General features: G+C 37.0%; 1 protein-coding gene across 3 annotated transcripts in view; it reads right to left on the bottom strand.

The window, feature by feature from the left end:
- EXT2 (exostosin glycosyltransferase 2) overlaps positions 1-26,621 on the bottom strand; it is a 72,839-nt gene that overhangs the window by 13,039 nt on the left and 33,179 nt on the right. For all 3 annotated transcript variants that reach the window (XM_079308483.1, XM_079308482.1, XM_079308484.1), the window contains 2 exons: positions 17,086-17,275; positions 4,651-4,817 (listed from right to left, as the gene is read on the bottom strand). In XM_079308483.1, coding sequence (XP_079164609.1) covers positions 4,651-4,817; positions 17,086-17,275 — 357 coding nt within the window. The remainder of the gene's footprint in view (positions 1-4,650; positions 4,818-17,085; positions 17,276-26,621) is intronic.

Raw genomic sequence — 26,621 nt, 5'->3', positions numbered from 1 at the left:
CCCACTGGCTCCATCCAGCTCATTGCCCAAATCCATACATATGCTTTGTGCCAAAATTAAAATATACAGCTACTGCTTATAAGGAAGCTTTCAAAATAAAAATAGTGGTAATGATTCTAATACTACACTCTATTTTGTACTACTGTCCATTTGATGGTTGCCTATAATTTATTAGTCTGTTATGAATACATTTCATTTTAGCCAGTGATCTTATTAGCTTTCTCAGACTAAGAAGGATGGCCTGATTTAATATCGGTAAGAGACACATCCAAGGAAAAACATGTTGCCAAGTGAAGAGGAGGTATGCATCTTTGCAGACAAGTCATTCCAAAGACTCTGCTAGTCAACCCTGAAGACAAATATTTTTGGATGAAGCATTTCCCAGATGAAATGTCAAAAAGAAGTTGTGACTTAGTAGTTTTACTAAAAGTCTTGTAAGAAAAACCAAAAGGAAACGATAGTAATTTTGTTTCCAAGTGGAGTTCCCAAGTGCCAGAAGCAGCATAGCTAAAACACCCTCCAGCCTCATGTCTCCAGAGCTCTTTCTGCCTCACAGCCTCAACTATTCTGTGCAATTTGCTGTGCCATCAGAATATCAAACTCTCCATGTAGCCAGAAGGACAGGGAATTTCCTTCTGTAAAACAAACATTCTCAAACATTTCTGCATTAAATTCAGTAGAATATATTAAGTCACATGCAATTTCAGAAATTTAATGAACAGAAGAATAGTCAGCATTTCTAAAGCTACCATGACAACATTTTAAGAATGAAACACTGGCTGCTCTCTATAAATAAAACAAACTCAACCTATCAGTACTCCTTCTGCCTTCCAGAGACCCATCCACTCTTAATTCTTTCCTAGTCCTCAAAGGAATGGCCTGTGCTATTACGTAAAAAAAAAAAAAAAAAAAAAAAGCAAAATGTAAACACAGAGTCCATTAAAAGATGCATGATACTTTGCACACACATATTTTGTAAAATATCACCAATTTGAAGAAGAGCTTTGAATGTGGTCAGCAGTGAATAATTCTTTTGTTAATCAGTTATAGTACTTGTCCTATAAAGGAATGCTGAAAACAAAATGTTTAAAGCCAAAACGAGCAAGGAAGAATTTCAAACTTCATGAAAATTTCAGCCTAGTAAAATAAGCAATTCGACAGAGTAGATTTTTTTTAAGAATGCCTCCAATATGAAGCACTGAAAAACAATTCTGAGACAGAATAAGATCATCTACCAACAGAAGGCCAAAAGTTTTCAACAGAAAAATGCAAATTTAGCAATGCACCAAACTGTACATTTTATGAACAAAAAACATAGGCTCAGAACAATAATCTCCATTTACACTATTTTTACTATTGCTCCAATAGAAATATTTTGTCTCTGTAAGGACAAAGTGCTGCATAAGTAGGTGATAAGAAATTACTTAATGCTGAGACATCTGCCTCAAGGCCAGCTGAGACACAGAGGTGGGAATGCTACAATGTTTGATTTCAGCCTTGTATCCAAACACCAAACACTTCAGAGGTGGCCAGTGGTTCTGCTTTAATTTTTTAAGATTATGATAATCTAAATACTTGTTCCATTTCTTTGGTCTGATAATTTCTCTGTGAACACAAAAGTTTAGTTAAGTGGGAAAAAAAAATTACTGAGACATAACAGTTTTTTTCCAGTGTCCAAGTTTCAAAGTCAGAATGTCATGAGTATTCTTCTGCTACCTTAACACAGCAGCACACAGGGACTATTTTTCTGCTTGCTCCAATAGATTTATGCAAGGTAATAAATCACTCTACCATAATAGTTCACTTTTAACAAGTAAAAAATGCCTGACACTTTGAGTGTTACTATAATTTTTTATGGCTGAAAGTGTACAGAGATCAAAGTTTACTGGGGCTTTTTTAGGCTTGCTCTATGCAGTCAGACAAGTGTGTGACAGAGGGGTTTTTGCCACACGTTTAAATGCAAAGTCTCAAGGATGTCACGAGAGAAAAGAAAATTACTGAATGTCACGTTTCCAGCCCTTCATATGACCAAAGCAGAAGCAGACCTACTTTTAAAAGAAAACTTTCTAGTAACCTTATATGCTGCTACTGTTCCCTCTGGATTCCCCTGCAAATGAGTCAAGAGTTTGAGAGATACTTTTCTGGTAACACACATAAACAGATAAATAAATTATCACAGGCTGAGGACAATTTAAACATCTGGGAGCCAGCTCAGACCTGTCAAGCAAGTCACAGACACTCAAGGACAGGAAAGATCAATCTTCAGCCCCTGATTTCTGTGCCAGAGAGTAGGAATTACATCACCCACCCCCTACACGGGGAAAACTGTGTATTTCTAGAATAAATTGCTCTGCTTCTGTATTCAAAGACATTTCTATTCATTTAATTTACTGAGGGGGTAGGGATGATGAAGCCAAACTCAAAATATAAGAATTCAAATTACTCATAGGTTTTTTTAAACTATTTTCTCAATATGGAACTTTAATTTTCCATCAATATTACTGTGCAGTAAACTAACTTCCCAGAATCAAAAAGGAATAGGATTTATAATAAAATGCAAAAAACTGCAAAATACATAGTTTCCAGTCTGCCAAACTAAACAACCTCATGTCCAAACAGTTATGTTCACACACAGAAAAACGACTGTTACTCAGATAGTCCCTGCAACTAAGGGACATGGCCATAAGGCCAAGAAAGGAGCCAGCACAGCCAACTGTCAGACCTGCTGGACTTAATCCTAGGAGATGAACAGTTGCAGGTCCCAATTATCCCCTACTTGCACTGACTACAGGGGAATTCACATCAAATTTTCTTTGCCTTATTTTTGGTTTCTCTGAGGATAACTCCTTTCCATGTGAGTGACCAGACTCAATATATGTAATGTTACAGATATTGTCCATTGGAGGTATTAAAATTAACAGTTCAGACACATAAAAACCAAGGTTCTGCTTTGCAAAACTTCTTGCTGACACAGCTGGAACTCAGCTGCAGTTTGAATCTTTACTTCAAAGCCCTTCAAGCCTGCTCTGCCATTAGCAGAACTACTTACACAGTCACTTAGGTGACTTCAGTAAGTCACTCCTTACTCTTAGTCACTTTATTTGAGACAGCTTTATGAAAATCAAGCTGCAAATGGGGCAAGGATTTACACAGCATGCACATTATCACATTATGGATCTGCTGTCTTTCATCCCATCAGATCACTCTCAAAATTAGTAGTTATAAGCACCAACACAGGCAAAAGTAAGTCAGCTTGCAGAACTGCCAGCACTTGATTGCTCTGCTGTTGCAGTACTGTGCTTAAAACATTCAGCATAGACAACAAAGTATAGAGAAGGTCTGTGTAGCCAAAATCCCCTTGCTTCAGTTGTCTTCTCTTCCCTCCATCTTTCACACCTCATGTATCAACCCCCTACTCTTAACCTGGCAAGAGAAGTATTTCCTTTCTGGAGACACACATGATAGATGAAACCTCTGTCTCCACTACTTAACATCTTTGTTATTACTTCAGCATACCTACATCAACATAAGACATTTCTGGAGTCCAAAAGCTTGTTTCTTGCTAATAGCCTCTTTTACTCAAGAGGGAGAAAGAGCAGTATTTTACCACACATGTACATAAGTTAAAGAAATACTTCCAACACATTTTTTAAAAACATCATCTTGTTTTAACTGCACTTAAGATTGCTAAAAATTGGGCAACTATTATATTTCACTGGCTTTCCCCACCTTAGAGAAGCAGTTTTCATAATTTCATTCAATTTAGGTAACAGTTTCATGTACTTGCTCTCACATAGGAAGCTCAGTGTTGTTTTGCTGTTGATAATGCATGTACAGGTGTGACTAAATAATTCAAAGCTTTCTTAAAATATGGTATTAAATTTTTTAATGTTTCTGATTTGTTTACATATACAGCATCTATGTCTTAAATACATACATATAAGAGTAATGTTAGATTATGGACTGTGTTATACACTCAGATACAAATGGAAGACAAAAAATCACCTAATTCAAAGGAAGACAACAATGTTGCTTCAAGTGTACTTCTAACAAACAATTCAAGTGCCTATGAAGACTGTCACCTCTTTTTACTGCCATGGGTAACTGATTGGGACAAGCTTTCTTTCATCCATACCCTCATGACAACAGCAGCTGTTGAAGCTTTGCCATTTCAAGCGCATGATCCATGTGTCCCCTCCTTGAAATTCTTCGGTGGTTCTTTTCACTGCACTCCACCTTACTTTGGCATGTCCTCAAGAGGCCTCCTCTGTTCCCAACACTTAATCTCTGAAACTTGTCTTGTCCATCAAGACATGTTCACTTGGCTAGCATTTCTGATTTATCTGAAGCTGTTAAGAAGAATGCAGTTCAGTCTTCAGACTGTTTCCACTACACTAATTCCACTACAACATTTTCTGGAGTCTCTTGGCACTTCTGTGTCAGTTACTGAAAACCTCTTAGCTGGCAGGTTTTTCAATAAAGTAATGACTATCTGTAAAATAATTTCAGTCAGCATTGAACTGTTATGGTAAAGAGAGATGCAACAATTTGAATCAATAGACTGTGCAGTGCTTCCTCCAGTTTATATACACTATATACACAATGTTGAAGTGGACAGCCTAAGAGACAGGGAAAAACCAATTCTCTTACCTCATAGCCAAACTGGAGTTCATCTGAGGTCAGCATAATGATGTCATCATCAATAGCCAACACTGCTTCTGTTTCAATCTCATCATAAGGGAAGAAGCGGTTGCTAAGTTTGTTTTCCGCAGTCCTAACAACTTTCAGGGGAACACGAATCTTTGGCCAGAGGGAATCTAGAGAGAAAAATTAAAAGAAATAGAATTCTGTGTTATACTTTACTTCTGAGTCTGCATATCCATCTCAGCTGCTCTTTAGTCTTTTCTTCTTCTCATCTAAACAAACACTTCTTCATGGTGAATTTATAGCAGTTTCAGGTTAGCAAACATGAGAGCATATGAAGACAAGAGACAGAAGTTCAGCTACACTTCCCCCTGTATTTCTCAACAAAGAGCTTCATGGGCAGCTACACAGAGGATAGCTTGTCCAAAACAGCAACTTGCAACACTCACAGAGCCAATATGTATTGGTTTAGGACACACAGCATGAAAAGATAATTGACTCAACTACAACTGAAATAATTTGAAGCACCAGTATACATGCTATCACTGACTGCAAGTCTAGCGGTCATAAAGAATTTCACTGAGAATGTTTGTTCTATCAGGGGCTGAGAAAAATAAATTTTATTATATCAATTAAATGTTTAGCACTATTGCTACAGAGTACATTCTGTGTCTCAACAATTTCTTTCATCTTCAAAGTCTTAAGTCACAGTGACAATTTAACACTAGATAAATACAAATGGATTCTAACTTGTGCCCTATAGTATTCTTCCAAGTATAATATAGCATTGGAGTACAGAAACATTCAAATTCACAAGTCAAATGAGGATTTAAACAGCAACAAAACCCCCTGTAGACTGGATCCAATTCACTCTACAATGGGATTAATTTCCTTTTATTCCTATATGTTTAACATGTAGCACTTTAAGTGTTAACAGATTCTGCATATATTAAAAAATTTTCACAACTCTATTCTATTCCTACAAAAGAATAACTGTAGGTGCAAGTATGGAGCACCAAGCTAAAGGAAATGGAAGTAAGGGCTGAATATCAAACATTCATTCTAAACACATATAACCATGTAGAGTTTCTAGCACAAAAATTAACAGTAGTCATTATTACAGTATGATGCATCCCAAAAGCAATTATTCATGAAAAAGTATTTTAAATAAAAGCAAGAGAGACGTGGGCAAACTGGAGAAAGTTCAGCAAAGAGCCATGAAGGTAATGATGGCACTGGAGCATCTCCCCTACAAGGAAAGGCTGAGTGCTGTGGCTACTCAGCCTAGAGAAGAGAAGGTTCAAGGAAGGTCTCACCAATATCTACAAATACCTGAAGGAAAGGTGCAAAGAAGATAGAACTAGGCTCCTTCCACTGGTGGCCAGTGAAAGGACCAGAGGCAATGGCACTAACTGAAACACTGGAGCTTTTTTCTGAACATCAGGAGAGACTGTTTCAGAGTGAGTGTGACTGAGCACTAACACAGGATGCCCAATGAGGTTGTGAAATCTCTACTCTTGAAGATATTGAAAGTCATCTGGAGATGGTTCTGTGCACCCTGCTTGAGAGGGGCATTGGACAGCTGATCTCCAGAAGTCCCTTCCAAGCTCAGCCATTCCCTGATTCTGTAGTAAATGCAGTCTAGAGAAACTGATACTGGCCCTGGAGCCACGGGAATTTCCATGTCTGAAATACATATTCATTTCCAGTGCAATCTGCAAGTGACACAAAGGCCTGGAGACATGAAAAACAGTGAGGACAATAAAGTCACACAGAGTTTACTTAAGTCTATATGACTGGACTGCTTAGTAAACTAGGTGTATTTGAACAAAAAACACACTGACACATCTGAAGCAAAGTTAAACACCAGGACCAAGGCAACTTTTTCCCTAAAGGCAGCTTCTGAAAAAGATTAAAGGGACAGAGTGGACATTAGTTCTCAGCATGCTTCTATGGCAGAATGGATTAATCTAATTTTTGTAGATATAGATGGGTATGTAATAGGAAGTGGGGGCAGAAGGCAGGGCAATTTTACCTGTAAGCAGACACAGACAAAGATACCAAAATACTGTTTAATTCTGTTGGTTTTGTATTTCAAACCATGTTAAAACACTGAAAATGGTGCAAAAAAGAATTACATGATTTATCTGAGGTCAGGAGAAAATGCCTTTTGGTAGAACACGTAGATCAATCAGTTTAGTTTACTAAAAGGAACAAAAAGTAGATTTGATTAACATGTACAAGCTTCTACACAAGAAGAAAAACTACATGTATCTTCAACAAACTGGAGAAAGACATAACAAAAAACAATGGCTGGAATCTAAGGCCAGGCAAATTCAAAGCATAAATAAGGCACACATTTTTAATAGTAACAGTGGTTAACCTCTGGCAAAAGTTAAAAAGTACAGCAGTTGATTCTGTACATCTTATCTTTCAACAAGACTGGGTATTATTATAGAAGATATAGTCAAGTTGGAAGTCACTGGACTGAAAAGAAAAGCAATGTGGTGATTCATTCACAGGTCAACTCGAGGGTCTTACAGCACCTTCTGCCTCAAATGCCATGAATAGTAAGATGATTGTCATCAGCATAAGAATAGGAAGTTTGAATAAAGCTACTAGGACACAGGGAGCAAATACAAAAATTCAGAAAAGAGCATAAGGAAATAAGATCCTTGTTTTTGTGTTGTGAGAATGAAAAGTGGAAGCTGAAATAGGTGTCAATGAAAAAAGCTACTGTAAGGACAAAAATAAGAGAAGTTCTAACCTGAGAAAATGGTTTAAGTTTTTAAACAACAACATATGATCATATTCTGGAATTGTTCTCAGCAGAAGGATCTGAAGAATGCTGGCTGACAGACAACATCAAAAATGATGGGATACAATTATGTGCACACACTTCCAATTCCATTATAACCTTGAATCAGATCTGCCTCCACGACAGTTTTGCACTCTTTCCACCATCAGTCTGTTTTATTAGGAAGACAGTACCAGGGAAAGAAGAAAAGCTGCTTCATTCTCACATGTACAAGTAAAATTTGCTCTCAGGAAAAAGTGTCCACCTCCTCATTGCCACTGGGGCTCTCAGACTTAACAGCTCATACAACACTCAAAAAACCCAAAAATCTGTACACTGCTAAAAGACACCAGAGTGCAAACACTACTTCACTCGGGAAAACAAAGCAATATTTCCAAACCACAGCAAGACTTCAAAAGTCAGTTTTTCTTGGAGCTGTATTTTAGAAAAGAGGATGGGCATGCATGGGTGGCCAAAAAAAAAAAAAAAAGAAAAAGAAAAAAGAAAAAAAGAAAAAAAACCCAAACAAACATAAAAACCACATATTTACTGGTAAAATTTGCATTCACTCTCTACCCCAAGTTTTCTCCTGTAAGGTCGAAAATGTGTCTGGAAAATATACTTTTATCTGTGTGATCTTGTAGACCATGGTCTTCATTTGACTCCTATGCATGTTCTTGTCCTGTTTTACTCACCTCTTGTCCATCTAGTAGAAGGCTTATGGCATTAGCCCTGGCACACTAGAGTGGCTTGTGATATTGACCAGTAGTCAGCTGGAAGGATTCAGTCCCATCACTGATGGATCCCAGTGGGAAGCCATGGTCAGCCACCAGCTGAGGAGATACAGCAAGCTCCTTGGGGCCACCACAAAAATGAAGCATTGATTCCAAACAGCATTATGAGCTCATTTTATTCTCAGCATTGTAAGGTCTTTAAAAGCCCTACATGAATCAGAATCTGAAATTATTATTCCAGTAGGAGACCACTGAAATTCCAAAATTTTCACCTTACTAGTCACTGTAACCTCAGAGGCAATAACATTGAATGCCTGGAACTGTTTATTGAAGATTAGTACTCTTGATTTTACCACCACTTTCTTACTGGTTTACCATACAATGGGCAAGTATCATTTTATAAATGATAACACACAGTTGCAGGTACCTCACAAAGACAGATGTCATTGCCTCATAAAGACTACAGACCATGTAATGTTTGCAAGCTTCTTAAAGACCTCTGGATAATTGCCTATAATTATGCAAATGTAACCCCAGGACTGGCATAAAATAATTTTTAACAGCCTGATAGATTCCAAAAATACTGTTACAAGTGTTTTAGTTGCAAGCAGAATTGCCATAGATATTCATGCATTTGTAAATTTGTATTTATATTTAGCCTTAAAGTTTGCATTTGATACATGTTAAACACTCTTTTATTCAGCCTTTTCTTGTTTTATGTCTACTACACGTTGAAAAAATAACAACCAAAGTGCAACAAAGTGCAGGAATATATTGAAACATAGATTGAAATTGAAAATTCTCTAGGATCAAAAAATAATAATTCAGAAAAAAAAGCATGCATTTAAGCAATAAACTTCCAGCTCCTTTGAAAAATCCACTATTTGATAGCTTACTAACAGATGTGCCACTTGCATAAAAATGGTTATAGAAGAAAAAGTAATGAAAAGTGTATGAAAAATGAAGATGTAATCTAATTATAATCAGCACGCATCTCAGATGTCAGCAAATCCTCTTAAATCCACATGATTTACTAAGGTCTTGGAAAGTCTCTCAAAATGACCAATTCTCAACAACTGGGTATGTTACTGTCAAATATTTGTGCTTTGAGAAACATAATATAAAGTTTCTGAATTTAGCCTCAGATTAATGAAAAGAAAATATAAGCATTTTGGAGAAACTTTGAATAAGACATTAGGGTACCAGTTACTCTGCAGCATGCAAAATGTCAAGACTACTTGCTGCCTAGAGGCTGACTTGATACTGGAGGCTGCTGCCCCTACAGAGATGGAAGCACATGGGAGATGTTATGACACAATGACACCAGGGTACCAACTGGCAAGCTGGGCAAAATTGATTATCGTAAAGGACAACAGTCTCCAGTGAGAGATCCAAGTATTAGAAATTAGCTCTGCCACAGAGCTAATTTCCAAAAGAAATATATATAAAAGACAACTGCCACTTCAGAAGTCAAAGTTTTGGAATCCATCAGAAAGGTTAAAATTGTCTATATTTGAAGGACCACAAAAGAAAAGTATTTGTATTTAAAGAGCAATCAGAAACAGGGTGTGCCATTTTTGTAATATCAGACTTTGCATTTTCAGATACTGCTTGGAAAGTTCTGAGAAACCTCAGCATTAGCAAAACCTATATGGAGGACATTCTCAGTTTACTAGACTTTGCTATAACCAAGGTAAAAGCACAGGCTTTATTCTTTCAATATGTCAGACCTTCAACAGATTATGACAAACACAAAAGAAGTTTAAGAATCTTACATCATGGCATGAGATCCTTTAAGCATACAAAAGTAAAAATGCATGTTTGGACTGGGGACTACTCTTAGTTTTTAATAAATCAGTGAGGGCTCTGTGATGCAGCAGAAAATAGAGGCAAATTCTGGAAATAAAGCTCTCTGAAGCCAATACAAGTCTATGTATATAAAGATTCTGAAGAGAATGACAGGCACTTCCTATTGGGTGTCATATTGAAATAATCATGACAGAAGAGTGAATAACACTTATACTTGCTCTCTGATAATGACTCAGGTCATGATTGACATTATGTGCTATTTAGGACTACTGATGCACTGATTGCTGGAGAAGCCCATAGAAAAGAGTGTGTGGTCCTCTAAACACAAAATCAGTAGTTTCCCAGCTTTGCCCAATGCAGCTCCCTCTCCTAATGGGCTTACAGACCCTAAGAGCCACATACATACATGGCTGTTTCTGGCCAGCCCACAATTCCACCATTAAGTCCTGCAAATCCACATCTCCCAGCAAAACTTCCAAGCATGATTTCAAGATTATTTAAACTGTAGGATAAAAAGGTGCCATGGTTATATTCCCAGTTAAAACACTCACATATAAAAGAGCAGCAAAAAATCCCATCTTCTACTGATGCATTTCTCAGCTACTGCTGCCAATGAATTATAAAACATGTAAATAAGAGAAGGGAGGACAGTCATGAGAAAGAGGCAACTACATTAGAACCTAAAGGAATACCCTCTCACACAAAAAACCTCTCTCATTTTCCACACCTCCCTAGGCTTGTGATCAGATGTTTGTAATGAAAATGTAACGAACATAAGCTTGTTTAAACACATTGTTTATATATAAAAACGACTTCTTAGTCTGAAATCCAGCCCTGTTTCTCTGTACTGAATGAACTGTTACATCATACATGAAAGGGGATCATTAAAAATAATAGAGCACAATATTGCCATGGAATGTATTATATCTTTTCAAAGAGAAACAGCACTGTGTCATGGTTTGGGAATGGTACTCCCCATTTCAGTGCCCCCCACCAAGACTCTCCAAACCACACACCTCTCTCACTCTCCCTTCCCCCTTCCTGCTGCAGGAGGATGAAGAGAATTGGAGGAAGAAAAGGCAAGCATCACAAGAAGAGGTAAAATCTTACTGGAAACAGCAATGAGATAAAATGAACAGTAACACTGTGGTTACAGTGGCAACAGTATTAACAACAGGGTACAAGAAAAAAGAATATTCACATGGAAGCCAGACAGCTCCTTCCACCAAATTTTCTCAACCAGGAGGAAGCCCTTCCCCTGGGGAGAGACTCCTTGCCCCCAAAATGAGTGAGGTAGGTACAGAATAGTGAGGTGGTACAGACCGCAAAAATTAACCCTGTCCTGGCTGGAACCAGGGCACACCATCGTGTTGTTAAATTCCCTGTATCCTTGCTTCTGAAAAACTGGAAAGTTAATAAATCTGGACAAGTCCTTTTGCAGCACAGACATTATTGTTGATCTTGTCAGCAGACAGAAGTATATTTACAAAGGAAATTACTTGCTCTGCATACTAATCATCCATTCCTAGTTTTAGCACTCAGCCTAGGAAAATGAGAATCAGTACAGTGACTGTGCAGAGCTAAGCAATATTCTTGGGACACCACTTCTAAGTAGTATCAAGTTCAAAAAATAGCAGGTGATACTTGAATGCATATGGTTTGTTGCATTTGCAGTGGAAGCAGCAGGTAAGGATAATGAGAAACTGGAAATACAGCATACACTCTTGATGGCAAGAATTGAATGCCTGTCAGTATCAAAACCAACATGACAAATTTTAAAAAATCCACTTATTGTCTAAAATCACAGCTTTTTGATGACTCATACAAAGACATTTGTACAAACATTCTTTTTCTGCTTTACTGCCTCAATAACAAGAACTAAGAATACCTCATGACTAGTGATAACCTGAGTCCAGAACATTAATTCATATAATGCTCTGACTTCCCAAAACTTCTATGGAGCCCATTTGCAAATACAAAAAGGAAAAACCTTTCCAGAAGCTGTGCAAGGTAGACAAAGAGTGATAAAAGCCTGACAGAAATCATCTCTAAATATGCTCTGTTTTACCTGCAGTTGCACAGAATCTCATGCAGCATACTCAATTCTCATATCTGAACTTTTGTACAAGCTCTCATCTGATGCTTACTCTAGCTGTAGTTTGAATGAATGCAACTATTTGAACATTGCCAGTGAAACCCAATTAATATTTTTCGGTCTCTAATACTGAATGGTAGAATTTAGCTGGAGCCTGAAGTTTCAAAAAAACTGTCAGAAACAACATCAAGCATACTACCTCTACTTACATCAGAATTTCTTGCATTATGGCTGAGTGAAAAGTCTGTTCAGTGTTCAAAAGAGGTGCTTTCCACCCACATTACAGTGTTTATATTGTTCTACAGAAATGCAGAGAATTCCTTTTGTATATAACAAAACAGAATATTTTCTTCCAGGACACTAGGGCCCAGTTTGACAAAATGGGTTTGAGATGCTAACTTTCTAGATTTCCCTAGGAAGCAATGCTGCAAAATGTTTGTAATATGCCTTATAGAAGACTAAAATCACCATGAATTAGTTCTCTAGCTAATCAAGGAAGATGGCTCCATTGTCAAGAAAGCAAATTAATTCAAAACTTGGAGAGGAGTTTAAAAAAACATCCTTACCAGTGCTAACTACCAAAGGCAAAATATGCAGAAAAACCCAAACCTGTCACTGAAGATGTTTTTAATCACTTTTTTTTAAACATGACACTTTCTTAAGGGACAGCAATCCAAAGGATACTCACTTCCTTTAGCCCCAGCAGTTTATATCAATGTTGTCCATTAACAGCATCAAATACACATATTATTATTTCAGTAATACCATACCAGCAACTTAGCTCCAGGATCCACAGCTAAACAGAAAATGCACACTCTTTAAAATACACTTTTCATGTTTATAAAATTGAACCTGAAACATCATGTGTAGCTTGTTGCATATTTACTAACAGGAATGAATAAATATGTTGTAACATGATTTATGTGGTAGGCAAAGTGGTTTATTCACTCGTCTGAAACAAACATCAGTGGAAATTTCTATCAGACTATTTTCTTGAATTTCAGAATTAACAATTTAGAAAAACACACTGAATGAAAGGAAAAAAAAATATTTGGCTGATGGAGAAAATAATGCTTTCTACACAAATATTCCCAGCACCAGGCACTTGGACCACAATGTTTATTTTAATAGATCTGGAGTGAGTGAGGGAAAAAAAAAAAAAAAGATTTTTTTCCTGTATCATTTCAAGGCTTTTACTATTTTTATTAATGTTACACACACAGTTATGGGCCGAATGACATTACTGCTGCATTGATGAGCTTCTTGTATACAATGCATGGCAGAGAAATTGTGCAAATCTCAGCCAAAGACACAGAGAAGAGATCACAACCCTAAATTCAATGAGCACTTAAGATAACAAGCTGGTTCTATAATGTTTTGAGGTTTCAGATTAGAATCATCATTGTATGTGATATTTTCTTTCTGCTATTTCACATATAAGATTTAATATTTTTATCATCAAAAGCACTGTGTTAACTTCACTTTGTTGTCTTTGCCCAAGACATCTGTGTTTCTCATAAATTCATCTTGTTTCTTTTCACTGATTCTAAAGAAAACACAGAACCATGAGTTCAGACTTCCAGATAGCTCTCAGACATTAAGTTAAAAATATGATCCTTACAAACTCTTAAGACTAAGGAAAAAAAAATCTTAAAATTACAACTGATATCTAGCCTACATACATGTAGCTTTCCAATTTTATATTTTTACAGGCTATTTGGTTGAAAACTTTCCAGTCAAGTGTTTAATTAATCCATTGTCTTCTTACCTGCTCACTTTTTTTATCAACCAGCATAACAAAACATTTCTGTCACATCAGAGATGCATCTGTCCTGAGAGGTCCAGGTTTGAAAGGAGTTTGTTTCCAGACACTTTGCACACTCCCCACACCTGTTACCACTGCACAGCAGCCAAGATCAGCTACAGCCTCTTAGCTGGGATGCTTGGTCTTAAATTTTGTACAATTTTTACAGTATTTAACTTTCAATTGGTTTTGCACTTAAGTCATGAGTATCATTACATAAAGGCATTATTGCAAATGCATAGCATATTGTTTTGATAATAATGATATTTTCAGTTACAATAATTTTCTGGTGTTGACAGAGGAAAGAAAGGAAAGGCCACATGTCACATGTGTGGCACTTTGCCAGCTGCAACCAGGAAACCTAAACCCAATCCTCAATTTAGCACACATACTCACTAAGGAAGGCAATTTGGATGTTCTTCACCCAGCCCTCCCCACTTACACATGCAAAAATCAAAGACACAAAGAGTTGCAATGACAAAAGCCAAGATCTGCTTCTGTAGTGACACATGTCCCTTCCATGGAAAGGACCAAGAAATAGAGCACTTGATGCTCTAGAAGGTTAAGCACCTCTGCTTTACTACAACCAATTAAAAATGAATAGCCATAAAAGTGCAGATACTACTGTAGGGTAATAAACTAGCCTTTATCAGTGACAGTGGTGCACATTACAAACTTCAAACTCATTCCTTGTTCTAATCCATCAGAAACTTCCTGGCTTTAACAGGCTATAAACAGCAGAAGCTTTGAAGTCCCAGGATTAGGATCACTAATAGACAGACTGAACGAGAGACTGGCTGAAGAGCCAAGTGGAATGTCCTGCATGGATCTGGAATAAAACAAGTTCATTTAATCAAACTGACCTCTCTCTAGCCATAGGCCAAGAGATTACAATGGTTGTAACAGCAATAAAGGGACAAGGGACACTAAAAACAAATAGTTATTTGCTTCAATGCAATGCTTAGGCTAATGCAAGGACAAAACTGCTTATGCTTTCAACTGTGCTCTCAAGTCCACAATTTTAAGCTCTACAGGTTGATTTTTTTTTTAAACTAGTTTATGACTTAACAGTAATAAAGACAGAAAAAAAATTGAGCACACTTTAGCTTTCAATATCAATACAATGATTGAAAATAAAAGGTTATTATAATGATCTATTGCTTGAACTCTCCTCTATCTCACACTCATTTGAAGGAAATGTGGAAACAATTCATTTGGGTTGAATCCACCCATTCTCAGTGACCACATAACTGTATATATCACTAAACCTTTTTGCTTTTAAAAAAGAAATACTTACTGCAAAAATTCCTGTTGTTATCAATTTACACACAACAATTTTTACTCTAAAGGGCTGTAAAACATTTAAAATATGACTAAACCTGAGGTATTTAGCCCAGAAGTAATAAAGAACACTTTTAAAAGTAAACAATAAAGCTATTCTGCTTTAAACTGCAGCAAGTTGCCAAAATGGCAAATGATCCAAGTGAATGGTAGCAATAGATTGGCTCAGAGAAGCTCATAGGAGATGGTAAGTTAAGATAAATGGTCAGGGATAAATTTCTACATTTCATCTTGCTGCTATGCAGAATAACTAACCTTGAAGAGTAGAACACAGCAGCAGCTGAAGCCTCTGGAAAGAGAATTATAAAGTGAGGAGTCCTAACAGCACACTTCATTCCCTACAGAAGACAGAAGAATCCACAACACAGCATTTTTTTGGAACATGTATTTCTAGAAGGCAACATTTCTTGTCCCACAAAATCACCACATTTTCAGATGAGAATGACAGATCCATATGTACAGCACATGGGAACCAGGCTCATATACAGCTACTATAGCTACAGTATTTAACCCAGAACGAGAAGAGGAGGCTTTAATTGCCTAGCACAATGCTCAGGATTTTAGTACTGGTGTTCAGAAATTGAAGAAAGTCACCTTAAAGAATAGTAAGCACAGGAATAAAATGAGCAGTGTTGGAGAGTCTGTCTAGCACTGGAGAGGATTACCAAAGGCCAAGCCCAGCTAGCTTCCCTTACATGGGGCAAGGCCTACCATTTATTCCATGGTGATTTCATAATGAAATTCACTAATGTCAGGACCTGTGTTTCCAGCTGAGGACCTGGGAAAAGATTAGGAGCAGCAGGGTCTCATGAGGCAGGCAGCTTGGGGATGGGAAAGAAGGGAGTTGGTTGGACACAGAGCAGCCCATGGAGTGTACATGACACTGCATGGAAGGAGTCAAAAAAATATGAGATCAAGATCTTCAGTTTGAAAATGTAGACAGCAAGCTGTGAGGACTGAGTAGCCTGAGACTGAGGTCCTGGCACAAGGAGACACAGTACAGCAGTATGTCAGGTTGGCAAAGCACACCTCAGCTACTGAAAATAAAATTATTGAGAGATTTACATCACTGAATTCACACTGGAGTAATTAATACACCTTTGAAACCAAAACCTTGCTCCAAAAATCTACACATATAAATAATCTGGGAAATTGCCTGTCCTCGTTTTAAAATAACCACAAATTAAAAAACAGTTTAAAAACCACGCAGATGACACCAGATTCACTCACATACTACAAAGAGCAGCACAGTATACCATATGTGTTGGAAAGAGAAACACTTTAAAATAGGCACTTATGTATTGTCTTACTGGGTAACCATTACCATTTTCACAAGATATTCTAGGGCTATGGAAACTCTATTTTGGACACCTGAAATGTCCCAAATTTTCATCAATCAATCAAAATATTGCCTTATTTTCTAGCTCCAAGCATTCAAACTACTTTGCTCCTTTGAACCACAATTGATCTAGAAACAGTCCAGTAGCAGCAGTATACACATTGTGATAAAAGTCTGTCTACAAAGAAATAAAAGCAACTATTGACAGACCAAAAGTAGGCCTCTCCTTACTACTCCCTCCAAAAATGTTAAGGACAGAAATGTTCCTGTAATATTGTATTTATAACTATTGATTCAGAAGTTAGCAGCATAACCACTGGTATGCTTTTTTTTCTTGTTATTTACTTTGAAAGTGAAATAAGAGAAGCCAAAGACTTTGTCACAAAAAATCCAAACTGATTATTCTGAAAGAACCATGAAATACTTATTGAAAATAAGTGATGTAGAAGAGAGGTCATTCTTAACAGGTGTCAATAGACATGCTATGCCCCTTCTTCCACCACCCCTCCCATGGGTTTTTACCTTCTGGTGGGTTCTTGTTCTGGTTGTTCCAGACTACCAACAATTTGGATAGACTTGGCACCTTAGACACCTCTGTGATAACCCGGAAAAGGCTCTCCACTCGGTCATAGGTCAGAACTACGGCTGTGAAACCCTGGGACTGAGGTGGGATCAGTGGAAGGAAGAGTGGGTTGCTCACACTGCTCCATTTCTGTGAAGGAAAACAAGAAAACAGCAAAATAATTTGATTAAAGTGAATTATCACAGTAGGGAGTAATTCATATAGGCAGGCCCTAACCACTAGGTTTGTAATTTGCTCAGATCAGGCAGTCTGACTCTCCAATTCTGACTTTGGCAATTTCTCAAAACCTTTATTCCAATTTCTTTCTTATTCCAATTTTCATTTTTGTCTAGCTGTTATGTTGTAAACAAATAGAGGGGTTAAGATGAAAACTAAATTGGAAGATGCAAACAGATTTGTGGAGAAGGAAAATGAAGGTGAATTGAGCCCAGCTAGCATGGTTCAATTCTCGTTTACTAGTCATTATTTCAAGACATTTATATCTATAGTCAGGACTCAATGAACAAACTTAATCAGCACAACAATTTCTGAGTGAAAAAGTGTTAACAACAACAAAACCAAATGAACAAACCCATGAACTTGGCAAGAAATGTGTACCCAAGCAAAAAGGGAAAAAGCAGATACAAAGAGGAGCAACGTACTAGCTTCCACAAAGTTTGTTCAATGGGGAAAAAAAACAACCTGTTGCACAAAAAAAACCCCTAAAAATACATGAGATTCAAAGATGAATTTCAGAGTTATCTGCTCCATGTGAATTTTAACTAGGGCATCCCTTTTAAGACTTTAAAGGTCTTACTTCAATACACAGCATAGGGAAGTCAGCCCAGACAGCAAAAGACAAGACAGACAACTAAATTCCCACTGAATGTGCCAACCCCCTTTGGAGCTGACAACATGGGGGAGGAAGCAGTGAAGGGACCATTTGACAAGAATGAAAACACCAGCATTTTAGTCTCAAATTTTCCATTCCAAATGATGTTCCAAGCAGAGGTCGGACAGAGAAGCAAAGGGAAAAACCAAACCCTTTGGGACAAGGTGAAAAGGGGAGTTGGGAAAGCAGAAACTGAGTGATGCTGTTTTGCAAGGAAGTTTTGAATCCTAGCCTGTAAAAACTATGAATACTTGTAAGAGGTTAGCAACTGCCAGCAGCTTACAGAAATACTGTGAAGTTCTCCAGCCAAACTCATACCATAAGCCTGCTTGTACCAGGAGTAAAGCAAGTTTTACAAACTCAGAGTTACAAGGTCATATTTGTGAGAAGCAAACTTTGAAAATTTCTGCTTCCCTATTTAGTCTTTGGTTAACTTTATGCACCCAGCAATCACCTTCCTTGTGTTTAATGGTTAGACACCTCTAACTAGAATGGCTTCAAGGATGAGGAGAATAAAGAGCCTATTTAATAAAAGACATCATAACATTTTGACCATTTTGGTAAAGGATGAAAAAAAAATATGATGCGAATACAATTTCCTTCTATGTACAAATCAAAACTGAAGAGGGGATAAATATCTAAGGTGGAAAAGCTAAGCACAACATTGGCACACTCTTTTGTCCAGGATGGTCTAAGAGTATGTGCCAGGCAAGGACCTGTCAGTAGGAGTAATATGCTTTAGTAGACTTCCTGAAATAGTTGGAAAGACAGACTGGCCTTCAGCTACACACACTTTATCAGGTCTGGTAAAAGCAGCATTAATCTTAAACTGCTTGTGAGGATCCTAATGGAAAACACAAAGTTCTAGTTTTAACCCAAGAGGAAAAATAGAATAATGTAGATACAGTAATGGTACAATATGGAACTCTGATTCATGAAAGAGACATGGCTACCTGTGAAAGCACACTCAGTAATACAGAAAATATACATCCATCACTTCAGCAACTGATATGTGCAGAGAAAAATCTGCTTTCAGATTATTAAATTTTCTAAAATTAAAGCTTTTGTACATACTTTGCTAGTTGTTCAAGATGACTAGTGGCAGATGGGGACAGCCCTCTGATTTTGCTGTAGCTTCAATAATTCCTACAGCAAATCACAATCTAAATGGTACCAGAGCATAATCCACCTCATTAAAGCTTTACTACAGACTTGTTTTCACACAACCCCCACCCCAAGACTGCTATTACCCAAATGACCCTGGTAATGTCAAGCAGCATCTTAACACAACTCTGAGAAACCTCTTTTCATTAATACTTGAAACAGAGGTTTAACATTATAATCAGAGTGCCAAGAAAATATTATGTTTGTGTCCTACAAGAAGAAATAACTGGTAGAGCCATCTGCAGACAATGTTCTATTTTACTTATGGGCAAGAATTGCTACCTGGATTAATGGCTCCCATTTGAAGTTTTTCTAGAAATGTTCTCTCTCTGTTCACAGCACTTCCTAACAAATTGCTTGCTATAATATCTTTTGAAAAGGATTATTCCTTTTCCATAATCTAAGACTATTTTAGGTATTTACAGAAAGAAATATATCATGCATATGTGTGCATACACATGCATATGTACCTAAAATGGTAGTGAATTTCTCTTATAAACCTAAATTTTAGGTACATTCCTTAAATCCCAGCTTCTACTACTTTCAGAAAGGCATGAAAATTTTCTGCTAGTCATAACTTAGGAAAAATAAGGCAACTTTTAAGGAGGTTCTGCTTCTGCATTTACTAAAGGATGATGGAGGGAAAACCCTGTAGACACACACTAATGGATGGGAGAACCATGCCTCTCATTTGAGAAAAACATTTCAAAAAGGCAATTAAGCATCTCTCAAGTGCCATTAAGAGCCAACCCCCTGCTGCCTGCCTGAAGAGTGTGTCTACAGTCTGAGACCTATTGACCCCACTTTCTGCAGGAAATCAGGCAAATTCAAGCCTCCATAATTCGCTAAAGTCTTCCAGATTTCTGCTTGGGAAAAGCAAACCATACAGGCAATTAATACAACAGCAACCTAATTAAATCTCCATTATGGCAGCAAAGCATGAAATGGCTAATGACATAGGGATGGGCTCTCCCAGTCACTGCTCAAGCAACCAAGTGATGAAGGCACATTTGCTCCATTCCCATCTTTATTAACATTCTTGATGGAAAGTCACAGGAACTTTCACTCTCAGAGAAGAGAGCAAACAGCAACAGTAGATTGACCATCCATCACCTTTCTTTGACAAAGTGCTGACACTCAGCTACGGATAAGACAACCCTTTACTATCACCCTCCCAGCTAATATCATTAGAGAGGCCAGGATAATTAATCCAAGATTAATAGGTTACTTGCTGTGAACCATTTTTATAGGCAAAAAGGCTCAAATTGAAATGCTAGTTTCCTAAGAGTAATTTTACGTCCCTTAAGTCTCGCAGTCTCAGTTGTCTGACAGATCCTTGCAGTTCATATGAAAATCCAAAGTACTGCAATGTGAGTGACAGTGAGAACTTGGGAGCAGCCTGAAGCTGGAAGAGAGGAAAAATCAGGAATGGTTATGTATGTACATAAGGATTCAGACTGCTGCACTGTCCTGTGCATGCCTTCTACAAGTGTGCATGTGTAACAATGCCTTAGAAACAAGGCATCTTCCTTTGCTATAGCTCAATCAAATACTGTCCTCCCTCTTGGTTATGAAAAACAACCTGATTCTGCTTTATGAAAAATAAATACATTATGGATGATATATCAAGAGAGCTGAATTCACATGATGTGGGAAGTTTCAGGCTGGACTTGATGTAGAATATTCCAGTTCATCTTAGCAGGGAAATTTATAAGAGATCTTTCTCAGCAGAAGGGAGATAGGTGGGAGCTTCACAACATCAATTAACACAACTGGACTGAGAAATGGACAATCTTAATATTCAAATTCTGTGGAGCCTCAAAGACATTTGAAAAGCATCAGAGACAACAAAGACTCAGTCCTGCCCCAAAACTTCTTAACTGGTTGCTCCCCATTGAAAGAGACTTGAAGAAACATACATTGCACACAGTAGAAACGACATCACAGAATGGTGTCTGGGAAAACAAGGCTGTGTAAAATGTTCCATATTAAAGAAGAATCAAGAACTTCCCAGCTATCATTTAGTGGGAAAACTCAGCAACAGCACTTAAGAAGAATAAAATTTCACTGCTCCCATGAAGAAGACAGTGAGCTTTCCCACCCCTATACTCTATTTTCAACACCTGGCCTGCTTGTTGTAAACCACCTATCAGTGAAACCATAGTCTGAACAATTCAGTATCTTTTAAAATCACAGAGGTAAGGATAGCAGTGTGTTGAACTGAGCAGTCCTATACATCTAAGCAAAACAGAGATATATCCCCTGCCACTGTGGTTAAGGCTTTTTCAGCTGGATGGTTCTTAAAATCAATCTAACCTCAATATGGTTTCAATTATGAATTACCAGACCAAAAAAAGCCGTGATTTATTCTATTTTTCTCCAATTATTTATGGTAAGTTTCTATTAAATACTTTGAGAAAGTATTTCATCCTGCTTCCCATCCCCAAGTGGTCACAGGGCAAACCCAAAGGAATTAACCCTCTTTACTTGTCCAGAGACAACCAAAGAGCTTACACCCAACAGAATTACAAACAAAGTTGCAGTAGCCATCATTTCATGTTTTAAGGAAAATCATAAACCCTCCTCACAAAAAAAAATTAGCCACAAATAGATAGGAACTTCTATCTACTGTAAAATAATCCACTGTGTAAGAACCTAACCTCTGGGTAGGTAAATTAAAGAACCAACTGTTAAGTCATGTTTCACACTCATATAAAAATACCAATACTTTACATCTGAATACACATGGTATATTCAAACAGTCCATAATCCCAACACACACACACACACAAATCAATAAACTGGAATTTATTTAATATAAAAAAGAATACTTATTTTCTAACATAATAAATAAAGCATTATTTGACCCAGCTGATTGAAACCATCACACCAGTAGCTGGAAAATACAGCAGAAACAGAAATCTAATATCGCTCAATGGAAAAAATACCAGATATTCACTTCCCAGAAAAAAGTTAGCTTGTTCTCATTTAAAAGTAGATAAAAGAATGTATGCTAGTATTTGCTTAATGCTTTGGAGATGACAAATAGTGCTAGGAGGGTAGAACACTTATAACAGTAGCATTTTCTGTAGACTGAGGACTATAAAACATTAGTCATAGAGGTTAGGAATAGTTAAATTTTTTAACAAGCATCAAGTGCCTAGTAAATGGAAGGACACACAAAGTATTCAGTAAATGAACATCCTACTTAGGCTTTGCTAAATGAATGGCATTCTGGGCATTAGGAAAATTCTGCTATTTTAGTTTACACCAAATGATGGTGCTGTTTTCTGCCTCACTGGAAGAAATGAAATCTGGTATGTTTATTGTTCACATACTGATATTCTCAAGTGATTATTAAACTCTGGTCTGTATCATCCAAGGTCAGAGCTCAAAAGCAGCCTCTGACAAAAAAAACGATCTAATGTTTCATAGGACTACATTATAAACAGGCTTGAAAGAATTTCAACAAAAGCAGCTGAAGAATTCTGAAAAAAATCTGTCTTACTCATTTTTCAGGAACCCACATATATTAGTGAGGTATAAAGCAAAGAGAAGAATTTAAGCAATCTACAACGAAGCACAAGTGAGGAAGTAATTTACCTCTATCAGAGCATAACAAAGTACTTAATTGAAGGTAACAGATCACATCTCAAGCCCAAGCCATTATTTCTAATCCAGCCCAAACTGGTAACCATCAAAACACACACTGGAGAATCAGTCATTTTCTGGTTTACTTGGACGTAACTGATTGCCTCTGCCTAATGGATAATGGTTGGGCCAAAAAATACAAAATACATTAAACTCTCATGCTTGCAACAAAAGACTGTCTGAGACATAAAGGGCTTGAGTAGTCCAGCAATGAATTTCAGGCCCCCAAAGTATCATTTGCTCCTCTTCATTAAAAGGAGGAAATGTGTCATAGTGCGTTTTTATTCAAAGTACTATTCCATAACATATTAGCATGTTATATGCTACTAGTCTTCCATTTCCTCAACAGGACAGTGAATAAGTAGAAAAATAATCCACTTTATAACTCTTATTTTGTTTGAGAAAGGCCAACAGTCTTCAGTCAGCCCATAAAAACACATAAAAACTGCTTGGATCACTTCCCTTTGCAATGTACTAAGTATGGAACTAACTGTATATGCATTTATCTTCTGCATACCTTATATTCCTTCCTGGAAAAACACCCTCCTGTACCACTGCTGGATTGACACTCTGGTGAAGATACTCAGGCAACAGTCTCACTAATATTTTGAGCCAATATAAGTCAAACCAATGCCAAGAAAAGCAGCCTTCAAGCCATCCAGTCCCTCCTTTGCACACACCCCCACTCTTTATTTTTTCTCTGGCCTGGTAAGTTTTATATAAGGAACATTATTTTGGTTAATTCACCTCAAGTGAAATAGAAATATATAAAAAAAAAAGGTTGCACATGAAAGAAGAAACTGTTGCTCAACTGTAGTAGAGTGCAGGACTGCTGCTTTGGACAGCAGTATCTCCTATAATGGTTTAAAGTGTTTGGGAAACTACAAACTCAACACAGGATGGGCTGATGTTTCTTTGTGTTGGACTTGAGAATTATCTCAGGAACAGGAATAAAGCTTATCCATGAGCAGATCTAGCTATGAGTATGCCTCACTGATTTTAAGGGAGTATCATTTTCATGCTGACTGTACAAGGTAACAGCCATCCCCTCAAATGGAGGATACAAAAGTCAATGCAATCAATTCAATTTTGCAGTAAAAAACAATGTAATCATTATTATGCTAGCAGATGTGTCTTAAGTCCTATTTTGAAGTATCTGAGCTCAAAGAAAAGCAAATAGAAGGCTATAAATCCTACTTTGCAATTGACATGAAGCTTGGGGCAGCCTTTTGTCAAAGATGCAGCTTTCTCAGCTTTTTTTTTCATATGTGCTGCTGTTACAAACTAAATTGAACATTTGAGACCTCTAAAAATCTCTTTTATCTAGCATATTTACATGCTGCCATCTGCTAAGTGTTTGCTTACTCAGTATCTATTCTACTGTACTACAATCAAAATACTGAACAGCAGAACTATAGAAAAAAATAGAAAATAGACTGAAATCAGATGAGGAATCTAATTCTGGAAGCAAACACATGAAGCTGCAATACTTCAACAAAATGCAAATTATAATGTGCACCTGGAGAGTTATGAACCATTTTAATTGTCAAAGTAGAAATTATGGTTATACTGATTCATCTAACACCTGAAGCAGCTGCAGCACAACAATTAGTAACCAGGACATTTTACCCAACTTTTTCTGTTACTTCTCAGGATTCTAGTGACCTGCTAAGCAAAAGTATTCCCTGAAAGCACACACAAAAAACCCCCACCTTAAAAAAAGGAGGCATGCAGGTAAGCAATCATGGCCAAGAGCTCCTTTTAAGTATCCTTCTCTGCATAATCTTGCACAGTAAGTTCTTCTTCCTGTTAGACAGGTGAATTTGTCCTAGCAAGTAAATCCCTTAAAACTGGCATTTTCCTATATAGATATTCCATAGGCAAATCTGTACTCTCATTTTCAAAACCTCACTACTCAGAGCACAGGGATCTGAGGTCTATGAATAGCCTTGTACTGATTAAAGAAATTTCTGGCAAATTTCAGTAAGCCCTTAAAACAGTGATTGCACCTCTGCACCTCTTGTTAACATACCTACAGCTTCTACATACTTTTTCTGCACTTTTGTGTTACTATGAAAACCACGTAACAGGAGCAAAAGCACACAGAAGAGCATGGCACTTAATCCCCACTGACCACAACACCACATGGAACAACAAACAGAGCTGAAGGAACTGCTGCTGAGTCGGCTGAATTTGAAAGTAGAATACACATTGCAAGTTCTGGAGGTTAGTTCTAGCCAGTAACATAAGAATTTATGACAGTTACTCACAATATTCACTGTGGTATTAATGTTAACTCACAGGTGCTTATTTTAACAATTAGCTATACCCTAACCCTGAGTCTGACCTGAAATAATTTTCTTTAAAAGCTTCAGTAATGGAGTTTATTTAGAGAAGAATACAGCAATTTTATTGTAAAGAAAAAGGACATTAGTTCCTTTGCCTTCCTATCAAACTTAGAGGATATAGTTGTCATTTTCTACTACCTCAAATGAATATATGTAAGTCCTTCCAACTCTAATACTTCTCCAGGGTGATGAGAAATTGTAACAGTGCTATGAATGGATATAAGGCAGGAGCTAGATGAGAGAGCCTCAAGCAGATTATTACTGCCCAACAAGCTGACAACTTCACAATTCTGACTATGTGCATTTATTAAAAAAAAATAATAAAAAATCAAAAGTATAGGAGAGAATCCAGGAGACATTTTTAGATTCCCTTTAAAGACTGAGTAATCCCTAAAGTATTTTCTTCATTTCACTTAGTGTGTTTAAAGGTGCTTGGTTCTGCCACCATAACTGTAAAGATGTTAAGATATTCTAATTCCCTTCTTGTGGAGTACACACTCATGTAGATTAATTTCTTCCTTAAATACTAACCAGGGCCACATTTCCTCCCCAAGAAATGACAACAGGAGATTATTAATGTCTTTGGCTAGGCAATGGAAACACAACTTCTGAAGCACAGCAATAAGTTTCTAACTCTTCATCAGCAAGTGTTCACACTCAGTTAGTCTGAAGAGTTTGAAGTAAAACACACTTACCTCCCTACCCAGTACTCCTACCCAGCTTTCTTTCTCTAAACAATCATAAAGCAAGATAGTTAACAAGTTTGGTTTTATTAGTAAAACAAAACTATTTTTTTCTATTTTGACACAGAGAAAATTAACTGATTATGAGTGAAAATCATCTACAGGCTTTTATATAGTAAAAAATCAGAACCAGCTGCTTGGTGCAGGAGGTTAATTAACACTGCACTGTTTTTTCTTAACAGAAGTGAGTTCAACCACTGAAACTTTAAATTAAACTAAAAACAGGCAAAAAAAAAAAAAAAAAAGTAAAACTTTGATCATCAGTTTCTGTATAAAAGAAATTGTTAAGAAATAACATGGAGAAAACTGTAGGCATTAGAACAATTAGCTATTTCAATGGAACTATATGAAAGATCCCTGCAGATTTTTTGAGATCTTCAGGATTTCCACTATTTTCTCTGTAGTCATACAGACTGTGTCCAAATATATACAGTGCTCCAAACTCTCCCTGAATTAAACAGAAATAAAGTGTGTGTGTGTGCATCAAGGAAAAATAAATGAATCAAAATATAAACAAGGAAGCAATTTAATGAGTGCAATAACAAAAGTTAAAATTTCTCATCTTAATGCCAGGGACATAAAAAGAACTGCTAGTTATTTTTTGCCAGTGGTCATAAAATATATTAGCTTCATCTGTGCAAGTTAGCAGCACAACCCATACACACACCAACTCAGAAGCAGAATTACTACCAAGTTTC

The sequence above is a fragment of the Erithacus rubecula genome (genome assembly GCF_903797595.1).
Source record: "Erithacus rubecula genome assembly, chromosome: 6".
In the NCBI taxonomy this organism is placed as follows: domain Eukaryota; kingdom Metazoa; phylum Chordata; class Aves; order Passeriformes; family Muscicapidae; genus Erithacus; species Erithacus rubecula.
The sequence above is the reverse complement of the archived record's forward strand: the minus strand, read 5'-3'. Positions and strand labels throughout refer to the sequence as shown.